This window comes from Crotalus tigris, unplaced genomic scaffold (genome assembly GCF_016545835.1).
Source record: "Crotalus tigris isolate CLP2741 ecotype Arizona unplaced genomic scaffold, ASM1654583v1 scf7180000024465.619267, whole genome shotgun sequence".
NCBI classification, from domain to species: Eukaryota; Metazoa; Chordata; class Lepidosauria; order Squamata; family Viperidae; genus Crotalus; species Crotalus tigris.
Window position 1 is genome coordinate 83,989 of NW_024100636.1, and position 23,784 is coordinate 107,772.

At 46.9% G+C, this 23,784-nt stretch overlaps 2 protein-coding genes across 3 annotated transcripts in view; one reads left to right on the forward strand and one right to left on the reverse strand.

Annotated features, from left to right (window-relative positions):
* The window catches only part of UBXN6 (UBX domain protein 6), a 29,450-nt gene extending 12,668 nt beyond the window's left edge, over positions 1-16,782 (forward strand). The window contains exons 6-11 of the mRNA XM_039332843.1: positions 2,037-2,112; positions 6,283-6,367; positions 9,108-9,330; positions 9,649-9,779; positions 12,728-12,873; positions 15,253-16,782. Coding sequence (XP_039188777.1) covers positions 2,037-2,112; positions 6,283-6,367; positions 9,108-9,330; positions 9,649-9,779; positions 12,728-12,873; positions 15,253-15,381 — 790 coding nt within the window. The 3' untranslated portion in view covers positions 15,382-16,782. The remainder of the gene's footprint in view (positions 1-2,036; positions 2,113-6,282; positions 6,368-9,107; positions 9,331-9,648; positions 9,780-12,727; positions 12,874-15,252) is intronic.
* Positions 16,783-18,803: 2,021 nt separating this feature from the next.
* The window catches only part of CHAF1A (chromatin assembly factor 1 subunit A), a 40,816-nt gene continuing 35,835 nt past the window's right edge, over positions 18,804-23,784 (reverse strand). The window contains exons 14-15 of one of the 2 annotated variants that reach the window (XM_039332861.1): positions 22,810-22,900; positions 18,804-19,286 (exon numbers count right to left, since the gene is read on the reverse strand). In XM_039332861.1, coding sequence (XP_039188795.1) covers positions 19,216-19,286; positions 22,810-22,900 — 162 coding nt within the window. In that variant the 3' untranslated portion in view covers positions 18,804-19,215. Of the gene's footprint in view, positions 19,287-22,791; positions 22,901-23,784 lie in introns of both variants that reach the window. The other variant, XM_039332859.1, reaches the window with a different exon arrangement.

Here is a 23,784-nt window from a genome sequence, read left to right on the forward strand (position 1 = left end):
CTTCTTTACTTCCTGCCTTAATTCTTTCCTCTCTCCCCACATCCTCCTCCCTTCTTCCCTTCCTTTTTCCCTCTGAACCTCACTTTTCCTTCCTTCCTTCCTTCCTTCCTTCCTTCCTTCCTTCCTTCCTTCTTTACTTCCTGCCTTAATTCTTTCCTCTCTCCCCACAGCCTCCTCCCTTCTGCCCTTCCTTTTTTTCTCTGAACCTCATTTTCTTCCTTCCTTTCCTTCTTCCTTCCTTCCTTCCTTCTCTTCCTTCCTTCCTTCGCTTCCTTCTTTTCACTTCCTGCCTTAATTCTTTCCTCTCTCCCCACATCCTCCTCCCTTCTTCCCTTCCTTCCTTTTTCCCTCTGAACCTCACTTTTCCTTCCTTCCTTCCTTCCTTCCTTCCTTCCTTCCTTCTTCCTTTCACTTCCTGCCTTAATTCTTTCCTCTCTCCCCACATCCTCCTCCCTTCTTCCCTTCCTTTTTCCCTCTGAACCTTACTTTTCCTTCCTTCCTTCCTTCCTTCCTTCCTTCCTTCCTTCCTTCCTTCCTTCCTTCCTTTTTCCCTCTGAACCTCACCCTTCCTTCCTTCCTTCCTTCCTTCCTTCCTTCCTTCCTTCCTTCCTTCCTTCCTTCCTTCTTTTTCACTTCCTGCCTTAATTCTTTCCTCTCTCCCCACATCCTCCTCCCTTCTTCCCTTCCTTTTTCCCTCTGAACCTCACTTTTCCTTCCTTCCTTCCTTCCTTCCTTCCTTCCTTCCTTCCTTCCTTCTTTACTTCCTGCCTTAATTCTTTCCTCTCTCCCCACATCCTCCTCCCTTCTTCCCTTCCTTTTTCCCTCTGAACCTCACTTTTCCTTCCTTCCTTCCTTCCTTCCTTCCTTCCTTCCTTCCTTCCTTCCTTCTTTACTTCCTGCCTTAATTCTTTCCTCTCTCCCCACATCCTCCTTCCTTCTTCCCTTCCTTTTTCCCTCCCAACTTCCCTGTCACTTTTCCTTCCTTCCTTCCTTCCTTCCTTCCTTCCTTCCTTCCTTCCTTCCTTCCTTCCTTCCTTCCTTCCTTCCTGATTTCCTGCCTTTATTCTTTCCTCTCTCCCCACATCCTCCTCCCTTCTTCCCTTCTTTTTTCCCTCTGAACCTCACTTTTCCTTCCTTCCTTCCTTCCTTCCTTCCTTCCTTCCTTCCTTCCTTCCTTCCTTCCTTCCTTCCTTCCTTCCTTCCTTCCTTGGCGGGGCATCCTGGCTTTTCGTTGTGGCTTGATTCCAATGTTTGCAGAATGGGGTGAGAGGACAGCCCATTTCTATGGGGCGTCAAGACCACAATGGGAAAAAAATAAGTCTGTTGTGCAGGAGGGTTTTTTGTGACGAAGGAAGGTGGCAGGAAATACAGGTGGACCTTCACTTGTTTGCGTGGCCCAGTTTCTGCCATGCCGCAGCCCGTGGCAGGTCCACGGCCCAGGGGTTGGGGAATCCCTGCTCTATAAGACACTCCAAGTCTGGTCTGCTTTTCTGATAAACGTCAATCGCACTGACCAAGGATTCCATCGTATATCATGTAATCAATCCTGGTTAGAAATGGGAGACCAAGGAATAACAGAGTTGGAAGGAACCTTGGAGGTCTTCTAGTCCAGAGGTCACCAACTTTTCTCGGTTCGTGGACCGGAGATAAAGGGAGGGGGAAGCACGGCACAGTGCCCCGTTTCCGTGCCCTGCAGCGTCGTGGCACCTGTTTTTGCGCCCTGAGGTGCAGTGGCGGTCCATTTTCACACCCCGCAGCGCGGCGCTGGGCTGTTTTCGTGCCCCGCGGTGCAGCGGCGTCCCATTTTTGCACCCTGTGGCACAGCATCCTTTTTTTGTGCGCTGCAACACTAGCACGTGTGGGGGGGGGCACATACGTGGCCAGGCTGTCCCACAGCCCAGTAGCCAGCAGGCCACGGCCCATTACCGGACCGCAGCCCACAGGTTGGGGACCCCTGTTCTAGTCCAACCCCCCACTAAAAGCAAGGGATGCGCCAATGTCAGCGTACACACAGCTTTATTACTTTTCCTTCCCAGGTATCTTGATAATATCCACCTCCACCCGGAGGAGGAGAAATATCGAAAAATCAAGGTGCAGAACAGAGTTTTCCAGGTAAGCTGAACCTTTGGCGCCAGGATTCCAGGGGCTAGTTCCCTCTGGAGCAGTGGTTCTCAACCTTTTTAATGCTGCGACCCCGAACCGGTCGTAAGTCGAGGACTACCCAACCGGTTGTAAGTCGAGGACTTTCCCTGCCCGGGAGTGCCGTGCATGCGTGGTGCCGCCCCCTGCGCCGGCCGAGGCGTAGCTGGCAAGGGACAGCGATGGCGCAGGGCGACCACCGGCTGGGCCACCAGCTGGCCCAGCCCAAGAGAGGTAAGGCACCCGCCGGGCCCCACACGTGCCAGCAACCCTCCCTGCGCCCGCCGGCCTCCCACCTCCCACCCCTGGCCCTCTTTTACTTACATTTGTAGTAGTTGCTCAGCAGGGAGGGGTGGAAACTTCCAGACAGCTCGCCTTCGCTGCAGACAACTTGCAGCACCGTTTGCAGAATGGGACTTTTGGCGGGCTCAGCAGGGCAGAGACAGCCTGGACAATTCCTATTGGCTTTTGAAAGCCAATAGAATTAGACTCTATTCAAGAGAGTCGATTCTATTGGCTTTCAAAAGCCAATAGAATAAAAGGGAGTAGCACAGCTAAGGAAAAGGGGGGGAAAATGGCGGACTGCGTTGTTTGGCGACCCCCGTGAAATGGTCGTTCGACCCCAAATGGGGTCCCGACCCACAGGTTGAGAACCGCTGCTCTGGAGAACGACGGCTGTCAATTCTGGATGTTCTGTTTTTCCCTCTCGTGTTGACGGAGGGCTGTTTTGCAAAACAAAGGAAGGATTGAGCAGATCCCAAACTGGCTGGAGTTTAGACCTTCCGCTCTTTAGGACCAGAACCCAAAGCTAGCCCTTTGTGACTTGATGTGGGGGCAAGCCTTCCAGAGTCATTTGAGTGACAGGGGCAGAAGATTGTTGCACTTTGGCCGACGGCCAACGAAAAGAGACAGGGGGCGAAGCCAGGAGGGTGAAGGGTCAAAGGCCCACCGTTTCAGTTCTTCCTTTCTTCCATCTTGACCGGAGTCATCTAAGGCAGGGCTTTTCAACTTTTTCACCCATTGTACCACTTTTAGGATACGGCAACATCCGAGTACCACCAGTTGCCTAGCAAGGTGTCAAAAACTAGATGACCAAAAGAAAAAGAAAAAAGTGATAAAGTACAGGTAGTCCTCGACTTACAACAGTTCTCTTAGTGACTGTTCGAAGTTACAGTGGCACTGAAAAAAGTGCCCCCCAAGCCACAGCCGAGCAAGACGCCTGCCTGCCCGCCCGGCGGTGTTCTTCCTCCTGTCCGAGGTTTTCATGGTTGTGAGCATTTCTGTTGAGGATTGTCAGTGGGGGTGGGGTGGGAGGGTGTTTGTTTTTATTCCCCCTGTCTGCTGGGTGGTTGCAGCAGGTTTTGGTCACTTCACATGACCCTGGGACATTGTGACCGTCATAAATATGAATCAGTTGCCAAGCATCTGAATGTAAACCACAAGACCCTGGAGAGGCTGCAACATTCCAGCTGATCGGCACTTCTTCTGGGCTCAGCAGAAGCACCAGGGTCAGTGCTGCTTTCCAGCTGATTGGTGCTTCTTCTGGGGTCAGCAGAAGCACCAGGATCAGCGCCGAGGTCCAGCTGGAGCCTGACGCTGAGCCTGACACTTCCGCTGAGCCCTGACAGCCCCAAAGAAGCGCCAATCAGCTGGAAAGTGACACCGATCCTGGGGCTTCCGCTGAGCCCTAACAGCCCTGCAGCTCCAGCCGTCTCTCGCTCAGGCTTGTGCGGTGCTGCCACTGGTTCAGCACATTCCCCTCCCCCGCTACCACTTTTCTAGGATGGTCGTGTACTACTTGCCAGGTGCCAATGTACCGCAGGTGGTACCCGTACCACTGGTTGAAAAGCCCTGATCTAAGCGGGACAGCCTGGCAGCTCAGCGTTTAAGAAGCTGGGCTTGTCAGCTAGAAAGCCGTTTGAGACCCGTTTGAGACCCGAGCACCACTGGACGGGGTGAGCTCCCGTCCTCAGCTCCAGCTAACCCAGCAGTTCGAAAGCAGGCAAATATGAGTAGATAAATGGGTACCACTTCAGTGGGAAGGCAAACAGCCCTCCATGACGTCATGCTGGCCACAGAAACGCGGAAATATCTTCGGGCAGTGCTAGCTCGATAGTCCTGAAACGGAGATGCGCAGCGCCCCCTAGAGTCACCAACGAGTAGCAGAGCAAAGTCTGCCGGGACTCTTGTTACCTTTATATTTTTAACTGTATCTATGCACGTTAAGAAAGACAGTGCAAAATTTTGAACCGGTAGACTGTATGTTAGTTCTTTAAACCAGTCTTTCTCAGCCATGGCAGCTTGAAGATGGGTGGACATCAACTCCCAGAATTCCCCGGCCAGGGAATTCTGGGAGTTGAAGTCCACCCATCGTCAAGCCACCAAGGTTGAGAAACACAGCTTTAAATTCTCTTCTCGGCTGGAGGAAGTTAGAAACATCTATGAAAGTTCTTTCTATATATATTAAAAAAAAAATCTGCAGGACGCGTTCTTACGGACGAGTGGTCCTCTACTTACGACAGTTCGTTCAGTGGCCATTCAGAGTGAACGCTAGGAACAGAAAAAGGGACCCCTTTTTCACAGTGATGACCTTTCAAGCACCCCCACGATGGTGCGTTACAAATTTAGAAGCTTTGCAGCTGACTCGTATTTACGACGGTCGCGGGACCGTCGCGGGAGTCGTGCGACACCACCCCGCTTTTGCGACCACTGCAAGTGATCCACTTCACAGCCGTGGTGGGAAAGGTCGTAAAACGGGGCAAAAGTCGCTGAAGAAATATCTCCGCTTAATGGTAGAAATTTTGGGGTCCATTGTGGTCGTAAGCCTAGGACTACCTGTTTTCAGAGATTTTTTTTTTTTTTAAATAAGACATTCAGGATGAGGGCTCTTGCCCCTGGCCCAAAGGTGTCTGCCATCCAGGTATTTCCCCATCCGTGCTTGGTGTTGTTGTGGGTTCTCCTAAACAATTTGTATTTTTGCTGTCTGTTGGTCAAAAAAGATGTCACAGCAAATAAGAGGATCCTGGTCTCTCAAGCTCTTATTTTCCTGGTAGAAGTTGGGATAAAGCTCAGCAATTATTTTTGTTGGGCATTATTGTAGATTTTGATGTTAAAGAAATCAATTTGATGTTGAATCTTATAACAGCTGCAAGATTATTGGTGGGGCAATATTGGAAGAAAAACTCAACTGCCTACTTTGGAAGAATGGATATTTAAGGTGTCTAATTTAGCAGAGACATCACCCTGCCAACAAAAGTGCGTATAGTTCAGGCCATGGTTTTCCCAGTTGCAATGTATGGTTGTGAAAGTTGGACCATAAGAAAGGCTGAGTGCCAAAGAATGGAGGCCTTTGAACTCTGGTGCTGGAGAAGACTCCTGCAAGTCCCCTGGACTGCAAGGCGGTCAAACCGGTCAGTCCTAGAGGAGATGAACCCCGACTGCTCTTTAGAAGGCCAGATCCTGAAGTTGAAACTCAAATACTTTGGCCACCTAATGAGAAGGAAGGACTCACTGGAGAAGGGCCTAATGCTGGGAAAGATTGAGGGCAATAGAAGAACGGGACGACAGAGAATGAGGTGGCTGGATGGAGCTACTGAAGCAGTAGGTGTGAACTTAAATGGACTCCAGAAGATGGTAGAGGACAGAAAGGCCTGGAGGAACGTTGTCCATGGGGTCGCGATGGGTCGGATACGACTTCACAATTAACAACAACAACAATTTAGCAGAAATGGCGAAAATCTCCGCCTACTTGAAGGACCATTCACAAGAAAGATACATTATGGTTTGGAGAAGATGGATTGATTATATTCAAAAGAAATATGAAACTGAATAGTATTGCCTTAGATAACTATTAATAGTTTTAATGATATTATTATTTTTGTTTTAATTTGTTAATATTTGTTTTGAGAAGGAGTTAAAGTGTGTTACGGTTTTGATTGATAGTATAATTGGTTTATGTTAGTTAGCTTATGTTTGTTTATTTGTTACCCTGTAATCAGCTCTGGGGAGGGGGGGAAGGGGTGGTGGGGGGATTATATTGTAATACATTTGTAAAACTTTTAATAATAAAAAATAAAAAAAAGCTCAGTCAAAAGAAGCCTTCATGAATCTTCTCTGAGGTTTGGGGTTTTCTTCTCCCTTTAGGAAAGAATCCACTGTCTGGAAGGAGCAGACAGTTTTTTCCAGGCGGTTGGGTTCGAAAAAGTCACTCTGAATGTCGCAGGACAAGGTAAGGCTTCATGTGGACTAGTGTTCCTTAACCCTGATGAAATTCCTTTGGCTGTTATTCCTGTTCCATCATCCATGGTGGCCAGTGGTTAGAATGCAGTAGTGCAGGCTGACTCTGCCCACTGCCAGGAGTTTGATCCTGACTGGCTCAGGGTTGACTCGTCCTTCCGAGGTCGGTAAAATGAGGACCCAGGTTGTTGGGGGTGCAATAGGCTGACTCTGTAAACCGCGTAGAAAGGGCTGTAAAGCATTGTATAAGTCTAAGTGCTATTTATAACTATATCTTCATATATATCTATCTTCTATCTACAATATCTATGTCTGTTTATTTGTCTGTCTGTCTATCTATCTTATTTATCATTTATCTATGGTGGCGCAGTGGTTATAATGCAGTATTGCATGCTAATTCTGCTGATCGCCAGGAGTTCAATCCTGACCTGCTTAGTTGACTCAGCTTTCCGTCCTTCCGAGGTCGGTAAAATGAGGACCTAGATTGTTGGGGACAACAGGCTGACTCTGTAAACCGATTAGAGAGGGTTGTAAAGCACTGTGAAGCGGTATATAGGTCTAAGTGTATTGCTATTGCTAACTATCATCTATCTATCTATCTATCTATCTATCTATCTATCTATCTATCTATCTATCTATCTATCTATCATCTCTCTCTGTCTATCTCTACCTTCTATCTGTACAATATCTTATCTCTGTCTATCTATCATATCTCTCTGTCTATCTCTACCTTCTGTCTGTACAATATCTTATCTCTGTCTGTCTGTCTGTCTGTCTATCTATCTATCTATCTATCTATCTATCTATCTATCTATCTATTTCAAGAGCCCTGGTGGCACAGTGGTTAGAACACGTTATTGCAGGCCGACTCTGCCCACTGCCAGCAGTTTGATCCTGACCGGCTCAAGGTTGACTCAGCCTTCCATCCTTCCGAGGTCAATAAAATTGGGGGGGACAAAAGGCTGACTCTATAAACCACTTAGGGAGGGCTCTAAAGCACCATGAAGCAGTATATAAGTCTTAAGTGCTATCGCTGTGGCTATCCTCTCTTTCAGGGCGCTTCATTTGGTCCTCTCTCTCTGCTTTTTGGGTGTCTTTTCATAAACAGCCACGGGGTACAAGTAATCCTCGACTTAAAAATCACACAATTTCCATTACTACGCAAGGCGGTTGTTGAGCGGATCGTGCCTGATTTTGTGACTTTTTTCCTGCCACGGCTGTTAAGTGAATCGCTGCGGTTGTAAAGCAAATCACGTAGTTATGAAGGGAATGTGACTTCCCACCATGGACTTTACTTTGTCGCAAGCCGGCTGGGGAAGTTCAGGATGGTGATCACAAACGACCCTGGGATGCCACAACTGTCACAAATACCCACGACCGTTGCAGCATCCCCGTGGTCATGTGATCAAAATTCAGACACTCGCATTTACGACGTCGTGTCGCAGGGTCCCTTTGGGGTCACACGATCCCCTTTGGCGACCTTCGGACAAGCCATGTGGATGGATGGGAAAGCCGGATTCCCTTAACAAGTGTGGCGAGAAAGGTCGCAAAATGGGGGCAAAACTCACTTGACTGTCCTGATTAGCAACGGAACTTTTGGGCTCATTTGTGGTTACAAGTCCTTGCATTGCGTTTTGTGTATGGGGATAAAGTTAGCAACAACTGTGATCTAAAAGCACTGACATGGAAGGCTAGTTGGCAAAGGAAGAAAGCCAGAATAAGGCTGAAGAAAATTGGGGTTTTGATTTGTTAGAGGGGATTTCATGTTATTAATTAGAGAGTTAAAGGGAGAAGTTGAGATAAGGGGAATTCTGCTCGTTAGATTTAAAATACTTGGAAATTAGTTGAAAATAAGGGCTTTTATCTGTTTAATATTTAAAAATTAGACCTAAAAGGAAAATGAAAATTAATTATTATGAATGTGTATTTGATTTATTGATTAACCCAGGTAATACACATAATGGTTTTGATTTATTAAAGGGGATATTGTATTATTAAGTAGATGATTTAATATGGGAAATAGATAACTTTTAGGAAATAGAACAAGATTATATTCAAATAGATAAAATGTATTTTGGATATTAGACAACATTGGACGTTTTTAAGAAGAGACTGGACAGTCATTTGTCTGAAATGGTATAGGGTTTCCTGCCTGAGCAGGAGGTTGGAGTAGATGACCTCCAAGGTCCCTTCCAACTTTATTATTATTATTATTATTATTATTATTATGGAGATAAGAGAAATTTTGGTTACCTAAGGCTTGAAAATTATAAATATCAAAGATTAAATTGGAATATTGATGAGAAACTAAAAATTGGGTAGAAATTAATAACAGGATATGGATTGTCTATGGAGATGGAATGTAATTAAGACACGTATTAGCTAAACATTTATTGATAAATGCAATAATGATGTTTTGATTGAGTTGACATAATAAGAATTGGACTAGCCTGAATACAAGACAGTCAATGTTAAGGGAACAAGAGAAGAAATATTTGATGTTGCCATTTGAGATTTGTACTAAAGATTTTGTTATCGAACGACTGAGTAACCCGGTCACCACGTGGCTTTTTAAAATACCTAAATGTAAAATTGGAAAATTAATAAAATACTTTCTTTAAAAAAAAAAAAAAGATAGCAACAACTGTCTCACTTAAGCCATGGAAATTGTGGGCTCCCCCGCGGTCGTAAGTCGTAGCATCAGGCTGAAACAACGTCTGCTTTTCTTGCAGAAGAGGCCACGGAGGACTTCTACGTGCTGAAGGACGAAGCCTTGGAGAAGCTGGAGGACCTGAGAGAGCACAGGGAGCAGCTGCTGACCGGCGAGCCGGTGAGGGCCCAGCTGGACCGCCAACTCCGAGTGTTCAAGCCGTCTCCGCAGGCGTCTCGCTTCGAGCTGCCGAACGACTTCTTCAACCTCACGGCGGAGGAGCTGAGACGGGAGCAGAGGATGCGGTGAGCGACCACCTCGGTTGGGATCTGGCGGCGGGAGTCGTGATTCCTTGCCAGCCAGTGGATCCGGCAGCCGAGTCTGGGGAATCAGAGGAGGAGGGGCCTGGAGTGACATCGGAGTCAGAGGAAGGCGCTGCGGAGCTCCAAGACTTACAGTCGGACGAGGAGCCTGGCCCCTCTACTCGCGCTCAGGCTGAGACGCAGCTGTGCTGGGAGTTTGAGTTGGACAGTGGTTCCTCCCAACTTCATTATTACTATTATTATTAAGTCGAGGACCTATCTGCCCTTTCCCCTCTTGACCCTCTCCTCTTCTCTCTGAAGGACAGAAGCGATTGAAAAGGCCTCCATGCTGAGGACGAAGGCCATGCGAGAGAAGGAGGAGCAACGGGAGCTGCGCAGATACAACTACACCCTCCTGCGCGTTCGCTTCCCTGACGGGTACATCCTGCAAGGTAAAGGGGGGCGGGCTGGCGGTTGGCTGCGTGGAACAGGTCGTCCTCAACGTAGGAGCACCAGCCAGCCCGAAAAAATTTCTGTTGCTAAGCGGGACAGGTGTGAAATGAATTTTGCCCCCATTCTAACCCCCTTTCTGGCCAACGTTGTTAAGCGAATCACTGCCGTTCATAAGAGAGTAGCAACATGCTGCTTCACACTGCATTGCAGCGCTCCCTAAGCGGTTTACAGAGACGCCCTATGCCCCCCCCCCAAACAATCTGGGTCCTCATTTTACCGACCTCGGAAGGATAGAAGGCTGAGTCAACCTGGAGCCGGTCAGGATCGAACTGCTGGCGGAGAGCAGAGTCTGCCTGCAATGCTGCATTCTAACCACTTCGCCACCAGGGCTCTTGAGAGAGACAGAGAAGATAGATGGATAGATAGATATTTGTAGATAGACAGAACATAAAAGACAGACAGACAGATAGATCCATCCATCCATTCCTGCTAAGCAAGGCAGTTCTTAAGTGAGCTTGGCCCCCTTTTATGACTTTTCTTGTCACAATTAGCAATAGCAACAGGACTCAGACTTATATACCGCTTCACAGTACTTTACAGCCCTCCCTAAGTGGTTTACAGAGTCAGCATATTTGCCCCCAACAATCTGGGTCCTCATTTTATCCACCTTGGAAGCACGGAAGGCTGAGTCAACCTTGACCCCGTCAGGATTGAACCGCTGGCAGTGGGAATTCAGAGTAAGCCTGCAAAGACTGCATTCTAACCACTGCGCCACCAGGGCTGTCGAGAGAGAGAGAAGATAGACAGATAGACAGAAAGACAGATAGATAGGCAGTGTTAGGCAGATATTGTAGATAGGCAGAAGACAGACAGACAGATAGATGGCAGTAGCACTTAGAGTAATATATACCGCTTCACAGTGCTTTAGACAGCCCTTTCTAAGCGGTTTACAGAGTCAGCTTATCTGGGTCCTCATTTTACTGACCTCGGAAGGCTGAATCAACCACGAGCTGGTCAGGATTGAACTGCTGGCAGTCGGCAGAATCAGCCTGCAATACTACATTTGAAGGAAGGAAGGAAGGGCAATAGCAGTAGACTTATATACCGCTTCACAGTGCTTTACAGCCCTGTCTAAGCGGTTTACAGAGTCAGCCTATGGCCCCCCAACAATCTGGGTCCTCATTTTACGAACCTCAGAAGGACAGAAGGCTGAGTCCACCTTGAGTCAGTTAGGATCAAACCCCAGGCTGTGGGAATGCAGAATTAGCCTGCAAGACTGCATTCTAACCACTGGGCCATCCCAGTTCTTAACAATTGTTAGTGAATCCGGCTTCCCCATTGACTTTGCTTGTCAGAAGTTCACAAAAGGTGATCTGGGTCACTGCGACTGTCCTAAATAGGAGCCAGTTGCCAAGCCTCTGAATTTCGATCATGCGATCCTGGGATGCTGCAACGGCCGTTAAGTGTGAAAACCTGTCATAAATCACTTTTTTCTGCGTAGTTGTAACTTCGATCGGTCCCGAAATAAACAGTTATAAGTCGAGGATTACCTGTTGTCGGTCCCCAGTGAGTGAAGGCTTACTGGAGTCAGGTGTTCAATGCACCTAGTCCGGGAGCACCCAGAAATTGTGGAAGTTGAAGTCCACAAGTTTTAAAAGTTGCCAAGTTTGGAAAGCCCTGTCCAATGTGAAATCCTGAAGAACCGTTGTGATTCCGTGCCAGCCTGTGATACCGGTAGTTGAGTCTGGGGAATCGGAGGAGGAGGAAGAGGAGGAGAGCCATCAGAGTCGGAGGGAGGCTCTGATGAGGTGCAGGACTTACAAACTAATGAAGAGGCTGGTCCGTCCACTCGTGATCAAGCTGAGAGCCAGCTGTGCTGGGAAGCTGAGTCGGACTCGGAGGAAGCACAGCTGGAAGACCTCAGAGACACTCGTAAACGTGGACAGGTCACACGAGTAGGACAGAGGGAGGCAATGGGGCGACTCCAGGGGAAGAGGAGAAAGCAGTGAGAAGCCACGCCTTGGGGGCTGCGTAACAAAGGGAATGTGTGGGTAGGGCCAGTTGCTGGAGGCAACCAGTTGCAACAGACTGTGGTCTGTTTATTTTGCTTGTGACTTGTGTTTGACTCGTGCTCCGTTTTACTTTTGGAAAAAGTGTTGGAAAAGTGTTGTGTTGTTTTCGTTTTCTGGGACAATTATCAGGTCTGTAACTCAAATAAAAAGGGTTTATTTTCCAGTCTACTGTTAAAAGAGGGGTTGTCTTTGTGAAGTAACAAGGACATGTGTAGGCTGGGACAGAACAAGAACCACACTGATCTCTACGGTCTAGTCCTTACTTAACAGATGGTCCTCGACTTAACGACCGTAATTGAGTCCAGAATTACGGTTGTTAAGTCATGCCGATTGTTAAGCTACAGTTAGTCCTCGACTTACGACCACGACTAAGGCCGAAATTTATGTAGCTAAGTGAGACATTTGTTAAGCGAGTTTTGTCCCGTTTTACGGCTTCCCTTGTCACGATTATTAAGTGAATCACTGCAGAGGTTAAATTAGTAAGATGGTCGTTAAGTCAATCTGTTTTCCCCATTGTCAGAAGGTCATAAAAGGGGAATCACGTGACCCCCGTCATAAATATGAATCCGTTTTCCACCCTCCGGAATGTAAATCACATGATCATGGGGTGTGTGTGTGCTGCCAAGGTTGTAAGTGTGAAAAACGGTCGTAAGTCACTTTTTTTCAGGGTCGTCGTAGGTTCGAACGGTCGCTAAGCAAACCGTTGTAAGCCGGGGACTATCTGTCCTTGCCGTGGGCCTGTGCCTAACTTTGCGAGGTTTTTTGTTTAGGATGTCCTTAAGCAGATGTTGCAGTCGTTAAATGAACACAGCTCCTATCCAAGCTACGAAAGGCAGCTGGAGATGAAACGTCTTTTTTTTTTCCCGCCCCTGCAGGGACGTTTTACGCCCGAGAGCCGGTTTCCGCTCTGTTCCAGTTTGTGCGGGAGACTCTGCAGAACGACTGGTTGCCCTTTGAGCTGCTGGCCCCCGGTGGCCACAAGCTGGCCGACGAGGGCCTGGCCCTCAACGAGTGTGGACTGGTAAGTATCCAGGTTCCTTGGAGGGAGGGGGAGGTCTCTGATTAGATTAATTATTATTAATAATAATAATAATAATAACAACAACATTAAGGATCATCGCACAGTCAACCAGATGTTCAGACTGGATTTGGCATTTTGTCTACCTATCGAGTCCTTACCTAGGACCTGGGATAGGCAGATGTGGATGTTTGATGGTATTACAGGTATCGTCACAGGATGGAAGCAGTTCTTAGTAAGGCCGCCTTTTGCAATTATTATTATTATTATTATTTGCGTCTCACCATATTTTTTATGGAGACAGCAAAATAGACGAGAAAGAACTGGAGATCACAAAATACAAAGACCTACAAATAGAAATGGAAAGACTGTGGCAAAAGCAAGCAAGGGTAGTACCAATAGTCATAGGCTGCTTGGGTGCAATCCCAAAACAACTGGAGCACCACTTGAACACCATTGGCATTGACAAATTCGCTATTAGTCAATTGCAAAAGGCGGCCTTACTAGGAACTGCTTCCATCCTGCGACGATATCTGTAATACCATCAAACATCCAATCTGCCTATCCCAGGTCCTGGGTAAGGACTCGATAGGTAGACAAAATGCCAAATCCAGTCTGAACATCTGGCTGACTGTGCGATGATCGATAATAGTAATAATAATAATAATAATAATAATAATAATAATAATAATAATAATAATAATAATAATAATAAAGTTGGAAGAGACCTTAGAGGTCATCTAGTCCAACCCCCTGCTCAGGCAGGAAACCCTATACCATTTCAGACAAATGGCTGTCCAGTCTCTGAGATTAACCTTTATTGCCATTTTTTACAGTGGGCACAATGGCACACATTAAACATGAAATTTAGTTGCTTGCTCTCCAAGGGTGCACATACATAACACACATTTAAAGCATGCTATGTATACAACGTATGTATAGATCTACACCCTCACATATAAGTCACATATAAAGGTTATTCACTGTCCATTTTGAATACATAATGGAAGGAGGAAGCTTAAAAGAGTGCACAAGGTTAACGCTGTACGGAACTGTTCTCTGGAGTTGTGGGAATTGAAACAATTGAGGCTTCAACTCCCTCTCAAGGTGGGCAGTTGCGTTACAGGCAGTGATGGAATTCAGCCGGTTCGCACCAGTTCGGGAAAACCGGTAGCTAAATTTACCTGAATTCGGAGAACCAGCTGGCTTCTGGAAGTCCAGTCTAGGTTGATAGAATAAACAGAGATGGAAGGGACCTCGGAGGTCATCTAGTCCAACCCCCTGCTCAGGCAGTAAACCCTATACCATTTCAGGCAAATGGCTGTTCAGTCTCTTCTTAAAAACTTCCAGTGTTGGAGCATTCACCGCTTCTGGAGGCAGGTTGTTCCACTGATTAATTGTTCTAACTGTCAGGAAGTTTCTCCTTAGTTCCAGGTTGCTTCTCTCCTTGATTAGTTTCCACCCGTTGCTTCTTGTCCTTCCTTCAGGGGCTTTGGAGAATAGCTTGACTCCCCCTTCTTTGGGGCAGCCCCTGAGATATTGGAAACATTGCTATCCTGTCCCCCCTCATCCTTCTCTTCATTAAACTAGACACACCCAATTCCAGCAGCCGTTCTTTATATGTTTTAGCCTCCAGTCCCCTGATTGTCTTGGTTGCTCTTCTCTGCACTCTTTCCAGATGTTCTAAAACAGGGGTCTTCAAACTTGGCCCTTTTATGACTTGTGGACTTCAACTCCCAGAATTCTTCAGCCAGCGTGCCTGGCTGAGGAATTCTGGGAGTTGAAGTCCACAAGTCATAAAAGGGCAAGTTTGAAGACCCCTGCTCTAAATGTTATAGGACATTTTGTATTATGTCCTACAAAGTTCTGTGATAATCTAATTACAGGGGTTACTTTCAAGGCAGATACATTTCTTTTTTATTGTTATGTTATGGTTGGACTTGTTGTTTCTATGTATTGGAATTAAAGTACTTTAAATTTTTTGGATGTATGTATAGTTGATTGATGTTCATTTAACTGGTATGTTTTTGTTTTTGTTTGTTTTTTTAACCCTGTATTCAGCTCTGGAAAGGAGGGGGGGGTCATGGGGGGTGGGAGGGGGGGAGGTATTTTATTGTAAAAAGTTCATAAATTTTTCAATTAAAAAAAAAAGGCAGATACATCTCTGAATATTTCCCTGGTTTAAGACGCTTTCCACCGAAGGTTGTATAATAGGTTGTTCTGGACTTAACAACCGAGGCCAAATTTTTCCATTTCTTGGGTCTTGCTCCATTTTATGACTTTTTCGGCCATAATCTAACTCTCCCTGGTTCCCTGCTGGTGCCTCGAAAAACCCCTGCTAAGTTTTTTCTCTTTTTTTCCCCTCCCTTCTTCCTTCCCAAGGTGCCCTCCGCGCTGCTGACCTTCGTCTGGGACGCCGAGGTTATGGCGGATATCCAAGCCTCCCGGGGCGAGCACATGGGAAGCGTGCTGAAGCCCGACCTGCTGCTCACGGTGCAGATGCTCTCCTGAAAATAAAAGGCGCCATGGGGTTGGATCGGCTCCTTCCTGTGTGCTCCCCGACTCTCCTGAAGCCAGCCTCTCCACTTCCCTCTGCGCCTGGTCTTCTACGCCCGTTAAAGAGACACAGACGTGACTTTCCTAGCCGGCTGTTGAGCTGGCTGGCGAGAGGGCAGTTACCCAGGAGAAGAGCCGATTTTGGCTTTCCCAGGCTTGGCAGGCGGAGCGCTCAACCTGGGAAGGCAAAAAAAGGATATTTTTCCAGCGTAGCCGCTTCTATTTTCTTTTCTTTTTTTTTCTTTTGGGAAGTTTCACAGATCTCCATCGTGCTGGTCTTTTTCTAGCTTCAAAGCACCTTTTGGGGTGGGAAAAGAGGCATGGCATCAGGGCGAGGCCCAGCAAACGGGAGAGTTGTTTGCTTAAAAACAATCCGCGGTTTACGCTGGCCGATCATGGTTTTTGCCGAGCACTTTTAGGCCTGCACGAGGTCCTGAATCACGTGGTTTTATTTTTTTTTTGTTTTAGGACATAGATAAGCCGTTAGCTTTATGGGAGAAGGAATGTACGTACATTACAGTCGCCGACCTGCGTGTTTGCTGCTCTTTAAGTTATAGGTTGTGGGAAAAGAGTTGTAAAGGATCCCGTAGCTTTCCCCCCTGCCTCCCCCTCCAGTATTTTTACAGAGGCTGTTTTGGGGCAGGAATTGTTGCAAGAAATACACATTTTTTTTAAAATAAAATCCTGTGCAGCTGTTGACGTTGGGAGGGGGTTTCTTCCAGTTGTTGGAGCGAATCCCTCGGAGCAGTGCAAGCTATTGTGAGTCTCTCTGCCCCGTTTTTGTGGACTTGCGTGTTCCTGCCTGCTTCCTCTGCTCGTTCCTACAAGGAACGAGGGATGCTGCTTTAGACCTGGGTTCAGATTTTTCTTCCACGCTGCTGGGGGTGGTGGGGCAGGACAAGTAGCTGAAATTAAAAGGTAGAGCCACGCACACACCCCCACCACCCCATTTTAGCAGTCTGGGGTTAACCATTTTTGGTTTTGTTGGTGGTTCCACTCTTATCCAATAGAGCAGTGTTTCTCAACCTTGACCATTTTAAGGCATGTGGACTTGAACTCCCAGAATTCCACAGCCAGCAATGCTGGCTGTGGAATTCTGGGAGTTGAAGTCCACATGCCTTAAAATGGTCAAGGTTGAGAAACACTGCAATAGTCTTCGTTTCGGCCAGTCGGAGTTCAGTGGGGAGATAAATGCCACTCTTAACGATATACAAAGATACACATTAAACGGGGGTTATTTTATTTTATTTCTAACCTCTTCTCCCTTTGTTCTGTGGAAAGTGGACTCTTAACCTGTTGAAATGCAGCCTGTGGAAAGTCACTTGCAAAAAAATGTGGTCCTTCTCTTCCCCCCCCCCCAACCCCCAAAAAACCCACCTTTTTTTCTTTCTGGATTCAAGTCTTGTCTTTTCTTTTTTCAAGCAGATTCATACCAACGTGTGAGGTGTTTAAAACTGTACAATTAATATCGTTTGGATGACGTTTAAAAGAAAGGCAGCGGTTTAAAATGTCGAATTGGCTGTATGTGCTGGGGGGGGGTGTTGTTGGTTAATTATTTAATGGCTGCAATGGCTAGTCCCAAGAGTTGCACAAAAACCAGGGTTTCTGTTCCTGGAATTGAGACACCCCCCCCCCACGGCTCCTTTTAATAAAGTAAGAAAACGAAATAGCTACAGGCCGAGGTGCTGGAACTTCACTGGTGACTCGTCTATCAAGTCTTCTGTCGATACAAGGGAATACTTGAAGCTCCGTGTCGAACTGCAGGGATCCTTGGTGCTTTTGTGACCCAACTAGATAATACCATCAGTGTTGGGGAGTGGAGAAGGAGAATAATAATAATATAATAATAATAAAGTTGGAAGGCACCTTGGAGATCATCTAGCCCAACCCCCTGCTCAGGCAGGAAACCCTATACCATTTCTGACAAATGGCTGTTCAGTCTCTTCTTAAAAACTTCCAGTGTTGGAGCATTCACTGCTTCTGGAGGCAGGTTGTTCCACTGGTTAATTGTTCTGTCAGGAAGTTTTTCCTCAGTTCTAGGTTGCTTCTCTCCTTGATTAGTTTCCATCCGTTGCTTCTTGTCCTGCCTTCAGGCGCTTTGGAGAATAGGTAGACCCCCCTCTTCTTTGGGGCAGCCCGAGAGATTGGAACACGGCTATCCTGTCCCCCTCGTCCTTCTCTTCATTAAACCAGACATACCCAATTCCAGCAACCGTTGCTTGTATGTTTTAGCCTCCAGTCCCCTGATCATCTTTGTTGCTCTTCTCTGTACTCTTTCTAGAGTCTCAACATCTTTTTTACATCGTGGTGACCAAAACTGGATGCAGGATTCCAAGTGTGGCCTTACCGAGGCCTTATAAAGTGGTATTAACACTTCACGTGATCTTGATTCTCTCCCTCTGCTGATGCAGCCTACAGGAGGAAGAAAAGAACCGGGGGGGGGGGGGTCCTTGATGCTTTTGTGACCCAACTAAGTAATACCATCAGTTTTGGGAGTGTGGGGGTTGGGGAGTGGAGAAGGAGAGGAGGAAAAGAACTGGGGGGGGGGGTTCTTGGGTAGTCTCTGAGCTGGGTTTTCTTGCAGCGGCATCTTTGCAAAGATCACTCTTGATCTCAGAGCAGGCTAAATCATGCCCTACGTCAGTAGGACTGGCTGGGGAATTCTGGAAGCTGAAGTAATAATAATAAAGTGGGAAGGGACCTTGGATGTCATCTGGTCCAACCCCCTGCTCAGGCAGGAAACCCTATCCCATTTATATTATATTTAGATTATCTCCAAATGGCCAAGGTTGAGCAGCACAGGGCTAGATAAACCAAGGGCTTGAAACATTCAGAGCTTCCTTGAACACAGCTGAAGTAAACCAGAACGTCTGTGACTGAATTAGATCTCTTCACTCACTGCTCTTCTTTTTTTTTTCCTGCCTGATTGGGGAGGGATGTGGCCGAGGATGCTTGTGGAAAATCTACACCAGGGCTAGGCAACCTTGGCTCTTTTATAACTTGTGAACTTCATGACTCCCAGAATTCCTGAGCCAGCATGACTCAGCTTGGAAACCTCTCCCTTTCCCCTCAGCGTGGCTGGCTCAGGAATTCTGGGAGTTGAAGTCCACAAGTCATAAAAGGGCCCACTTTGAAGACCCCTGCTCTAAAGGTACAAACCAGTAGTTCCACCAGATGTAGAGTTGGTCTATGGCAGGGGTGGGGGACCTTGGCTCTTTTATGACTCGTGGGCTTCAACTCCCAGAATTCCTGAGCCAAAATGGATCACTTTGGAAACCTCTCCCTTTCCCCTCAGCGTGGCTGGCTCAGGAATTCTGGGAGTTGAAGTCCACGAATCATAAAAGAGCCAAGGTGGCTTACCCCTGTCCTAAACTGATTGTGTAAAGAATCTCTTGTTTTAGAAGCAGACATTTTCATATGAGCAGCCATAAACCAAAGATTAAACACACTTTTCAATCTAGGCGGGGGAGAGGGGAGGAAAAAAACACCACTGCATCCTCTACAGAGCCCTTCAAAAACTCAATAATGCTTTTATTAGAGAGATTATATGCCCTATATTTTATTCACCTACAGCCCCCCCCCCTTCTAACATATTGTCTTGAGCTTCCACCAGTCCGAAGCAGAACAAAGTGCTGTCTTCTCTTTACAAGGAACACAGAATGTTCAAGTATCTCGTCTCCCCCCCAAAAAAAAACACACAAAAGGTACACAAAGGGTTTTACAGCAAGCTAAAAGAATTCTACATACGTACAAAAGGGGGGGGGGAGAGGAAGAGTAGGGGTGTGTATATCAAAAGGCCTTGGGGAAGTTGCTGCCCGCCGCCGCCGCTGGTTCTGCTTCAGGGGTCCTCCGTCCAGGTGCTGCAAAGACACACAACATTTCACTCAAGAGGTCTATGGAGAGGCTTATTCAATCCAGGTTGTCCCAAAGATGGCAATTGGACTTTCTTGTTTTTCTTTGAAGACGTTTCGCTTCTCATCCAAGAAGCTTCTTCAGTTCTGACTGGATGGTGGGGAGTGGAAGGATTTATACTCCTTGCAGACAGCCGGTCATTTGCCTTCTTTTAGATCAGGGGTGTCAAACTGCAGTGGCATCATACGGAGGGCGTGCCCACCCCAGCTCCGGCAATGCCAAAAAAAGTCGGGACGTATAACGTCACGTGATACGGTGAGTTTGACACCCGTGTTTTACAGAGTCGTTGTGGCCGCTTGGAGGTGTACCTGTTGTCCTCAGGGTCTCCTGGGTGGTGCAAATGGGCTCGGGGTAGTCCTGGGCAGAGAGGACCGCTGGTTTGAAAGGGGGGGATCCAAGAGGCCATCTGTGTCAAAACTGAACCGCCCGCCCTCAACAGAGGGGGAGGGATCCGACACCATTGATCTCCAGTCTACCTTTCCGCAGTTCCAAGAAGGCTCCACAGCCAGTTGCACCACTCAGGTAACCCTGAGGACACAGGTAAGCCTCCAAGTGGCCTCAATGACTCTCCGAAACAGTGGTTCTCAACCTTTTTAATGCCGCGACCCCCAACCGGTTGTAAGTCGAGGACTTTCCCTGCCCGGGAGTGCCGTGCATGCGTGGTGCCGCCCCCTGCACCGGCCGAGGCATAGCTGGCAAGTGGCAGCGACGGCGCAGGGCGACCACCGGCTGGGCCACCAGCTGGCCCAGCCCAAGGGAGGTAAGGCACCCGCTGGGCCCCACGCGCGCCAGCAACCCTCCCTGCACCCGCCGGCCTCCCACCTCCCACCCCTGGCCCTACAACCCCTGTAGTTGCTCAGCAGGGAGGGGTGGAAGCTTCCGGACAGCTCGCCTTCGCTGCAGACAACTTGCAGCACCGTTTGCAGAATGGGACTTTTGGCAGGCTCAGCAGCGCAGAGACAGCCTGGACAATTCCTATTGGCTTTTGAAAGCCAATAGAATTAGGCTCTATTCAAGAGAGTCTATTCTATTGGCTTTCAAAAGCCAATAGAATAAAAGGGAGTAGCACAGCTAAGGAAAAGGGGGGAAAATGGCGGACTGCGTTGTTTGGCGACCCCCGTGAAATGGTCGTTCGACCCCAAATGGGGTCCCGACCCACAGGTTGAGAACCGCTGCTCCAAAAGGATGCAAATGACCGGCTGTCTGCAAGGAGTATAAATCCTTCCCTTCTCCACCATCCAGTCAGAGCTGGAGAAGCTTCTGGGAGGAGAAGCGAAACGTCTTTAAAGGAAAAACAAGAAAGTTCCAGGTGCCTCCTGAAAAAAAAAAAAGCACCTTTGGGATTTCACTAAAAAAAAAAAAAAAAACGGCTTCCCATTTCTATAAGGCACGCAGGATGACGGGGGAAGCCCAGCATCTTTGCCATGGCGCCCACTGTGAAAATGGGAACTCTAGGATGAATGTGGGAGATCAACCCAAGAGAGGATGCTGTTTTTATTTTACTAGCCTTGTATGGTGTGTAGAATCACCCAGCTGGCTTTCATGCCTAAAGCAGAACTAGAACTCACGGTCTCCCGATGATTGGCTGAATTACCCAGCTGGCTTTCATGTCTAAAGCAGAACTAGAATTCACTGTCTCCCGGTGATTGGCTCAGAATCACCCAGCTGGCTTTCATGTATAAAGCAGAACTAGAACTCACAGTCTCCCGGTGATTGGCTGAATCACGCAGCTGGCTTTCATGTCTAAAGCGGGACTAGAACTCACCGTCTCCCGGTGATTGGCTCAGAATCACCCAGCTGGCTTTCATGCCTAAAGCAAAACTAGAACTCGCTGTCTCCTGGTGATTGGCTCAGAATCACCCAGCTGGCTTTCAGGCCTAATGTGGGACTAGAACTTCTGTTTCCTGGTGGGTCAATGCCTTAACCGCTATACCTTGAAGGAATTTCCTGCCTTTTGCGGGCGGTTGCATTTTTTTTTTTTTTTAACCTCACTGCTTGTTGAATATTGCAAGCAGCTTCTGAAAAGATGAGGGATGGTTGCAGCTCAGAACAAAAAGGATCCCATCCATGCTTTGAATGTATTTGAGCTGAATTGTAGTTGAATTGAACTTTATTTCTTGTTTATTTCCAATTTTCTTTATTGCATTGCGTGACTCTGGATTCCGGGTGACTACCTGGACCAGGGGTCTTCAAACTCGGCCCTTTTATGACTCGTGGACTTCAACTCCCAGAATTCCTCAGCCAGGCACATAAAAGGGCCGAGTTTGAAGACCCCTGACCTGGATTAATTACATGTCCAGGCTTCTTGGCAAGATTTGAGGAAGTGGTTCGGCCCTTGCCTGCTTTTGGGGGGCTGAGAGAGAGGGACTGGCCCAAGGACAGCCAGTTGGCTTCATCCCTAAGGCAGGACCAGAACTCGCAGCCTCCTGTTTTCTTTTGACCACCACACCAAACTGACACTGCTGGTTTATAGCAATAGCACTTAGGCTTACATACTGCTTCAGACTTATATACTGCTTCGCGGTGCTTTACAGACCTTTCAAAGTGGTTTACAGAGTCAGCTTATTGCCCTGCAAAAATCTGTTTTGCCGACCTGGGAAGGACGGAAGGCTGAGTCCACCTTGAGCCGGTCAGGATCGAACTGCCAAACGGCTGGCAGTCGGGAGTCAGCAGAAGTAGCCTGCAGTACCGCACTCTAACCACTACGCCACCACGGTGTAAGGACCCATCCCACTTTGCATCTTAAGAAGACAGAATTAATCCACCTGGAAGGGAGACCCTTGCCGGGGGATTTTGCAAAAATAAACGTCATGTCAGAGCCCCGAAGCTATTGAAGAAGTTTCACACAGAGTATCCCAACAAGCCTAACTAACTTTTATACCGGTTTTGTTTTCTTGCGGGTGGATCTCTCTTATTTTTAAGAGGGGCCGGATGTCAGAATCCAATTATATTTCATCTTTAATTATCAAATATAGAAACTCCCAATTCTGCCTTCTCTGGATTCTGCCATAAGAGGGAGAGAAGGGGGAGAACAAAGGGGCTTTATGGCCCTCACTTCCTTCAGTAGACTTCTAAGGAGCTGAATGTGTTTATTGCAACATCAAAGAGAGACTTTGAATGTAAATAGCATCAAAGAACCTTACCATGACAAAAGAGAGCTATTTACCTTTCATGTAGTTATCTGAAGTCTCCATACAGACGAAAGAAAGGAGCAAGGGGGTGGAATTGTGATGCCTGAAACTATCACTGGAAGGTTCTTTTCATACAAATTAAAATATGCAGTTCAATACACATGACTGTTCTGGGACTGCCAGCAGTGGGTCTCAACTAATTTGGGTGGAGGTCTTTCTCAACTTAGTTGGGTCCGATGAATTTATTTTTACGCAACACTGACGTTTAGCCAGCTTGATTTCCCCCCTCTGGCTGTGGGCCTTTGAACAAGCAAGGATCTACCTGAGTCAGCCGGCTTGCCTGGATTTGGCTGTACATCTATAATAATGCATTCGTCGTCATCCTCTTCCTCCGTGTCTGCCTGAAATCCATCCATCTCTGCGGTTTCGGTCTTGAACAAAAAAGAGGCCTGTCAAACTTGGGTGTCAGTTAGAAAAGAAAAGACTCTCGAATCCGTGGTTAGCAAAGGGGCGCTTCACGAAAGCCAAGCGGTTACGCTGAAGCTAAGCCGGATCGGAGTTTTTCGTGCCCGAAGTAGGTTGTGAAATTGGGTCGGTTCCGATGACAGCTGTCATGACATAATTGCCGAGCTTAATTATGGTCGCAACTTGAGAACTGTAAGTAACTTCACAAGGGGTTTTCTTTTAAGAGAACTGGGCTCGTTTAATGACTGTCACAATAAAATGAAAATAGTAAGATCGATAGGAAGAAAGGAAGGAAGGAAGGAAGGAAGGAAGGAAGGAAGAAAGAAAAAAGAAAGAAAGAAAGAAAAAGAAAGATAGGCAGGCAGGCAGGCAGGCACAGACAGATAGACAAGATAGATAGGTATATAGACAGACAGGAATTAAATATAGAGATAAAGAGATAGATAAATAAATACAGGAAGATAAAGAGATAAAGAAGATAGATAGATTGATAGATAGATCAAGAGATAAAGATAGATGATAGATGATAAAGAGAAAAAGAGATAAAATAGAAGAAAGAGAAAGAAAGAAAGAAAGAAAGAAAGAAAGAAAAAGAAAGAAAGAAAGAAAGAAAGAAAGAAAGAAAGAAAGAAAGAAAGAAAGAAAGAAAGAAAGAAAGAAAGAAAAAGATAGATAGGCAGGCAGGCAGGCAGGCAGGCACAGACAGACAGACAGACAGACAAGACAGATAGGTATATAGACAGACAGACAGAAATAAAGGATAGAGATAAAGAGATAGATAAATAAATACAGGAAGATAAAGAGATAAAGAAGATAGATGATAGATAGAGATAGATGATAAAGAGAAAAA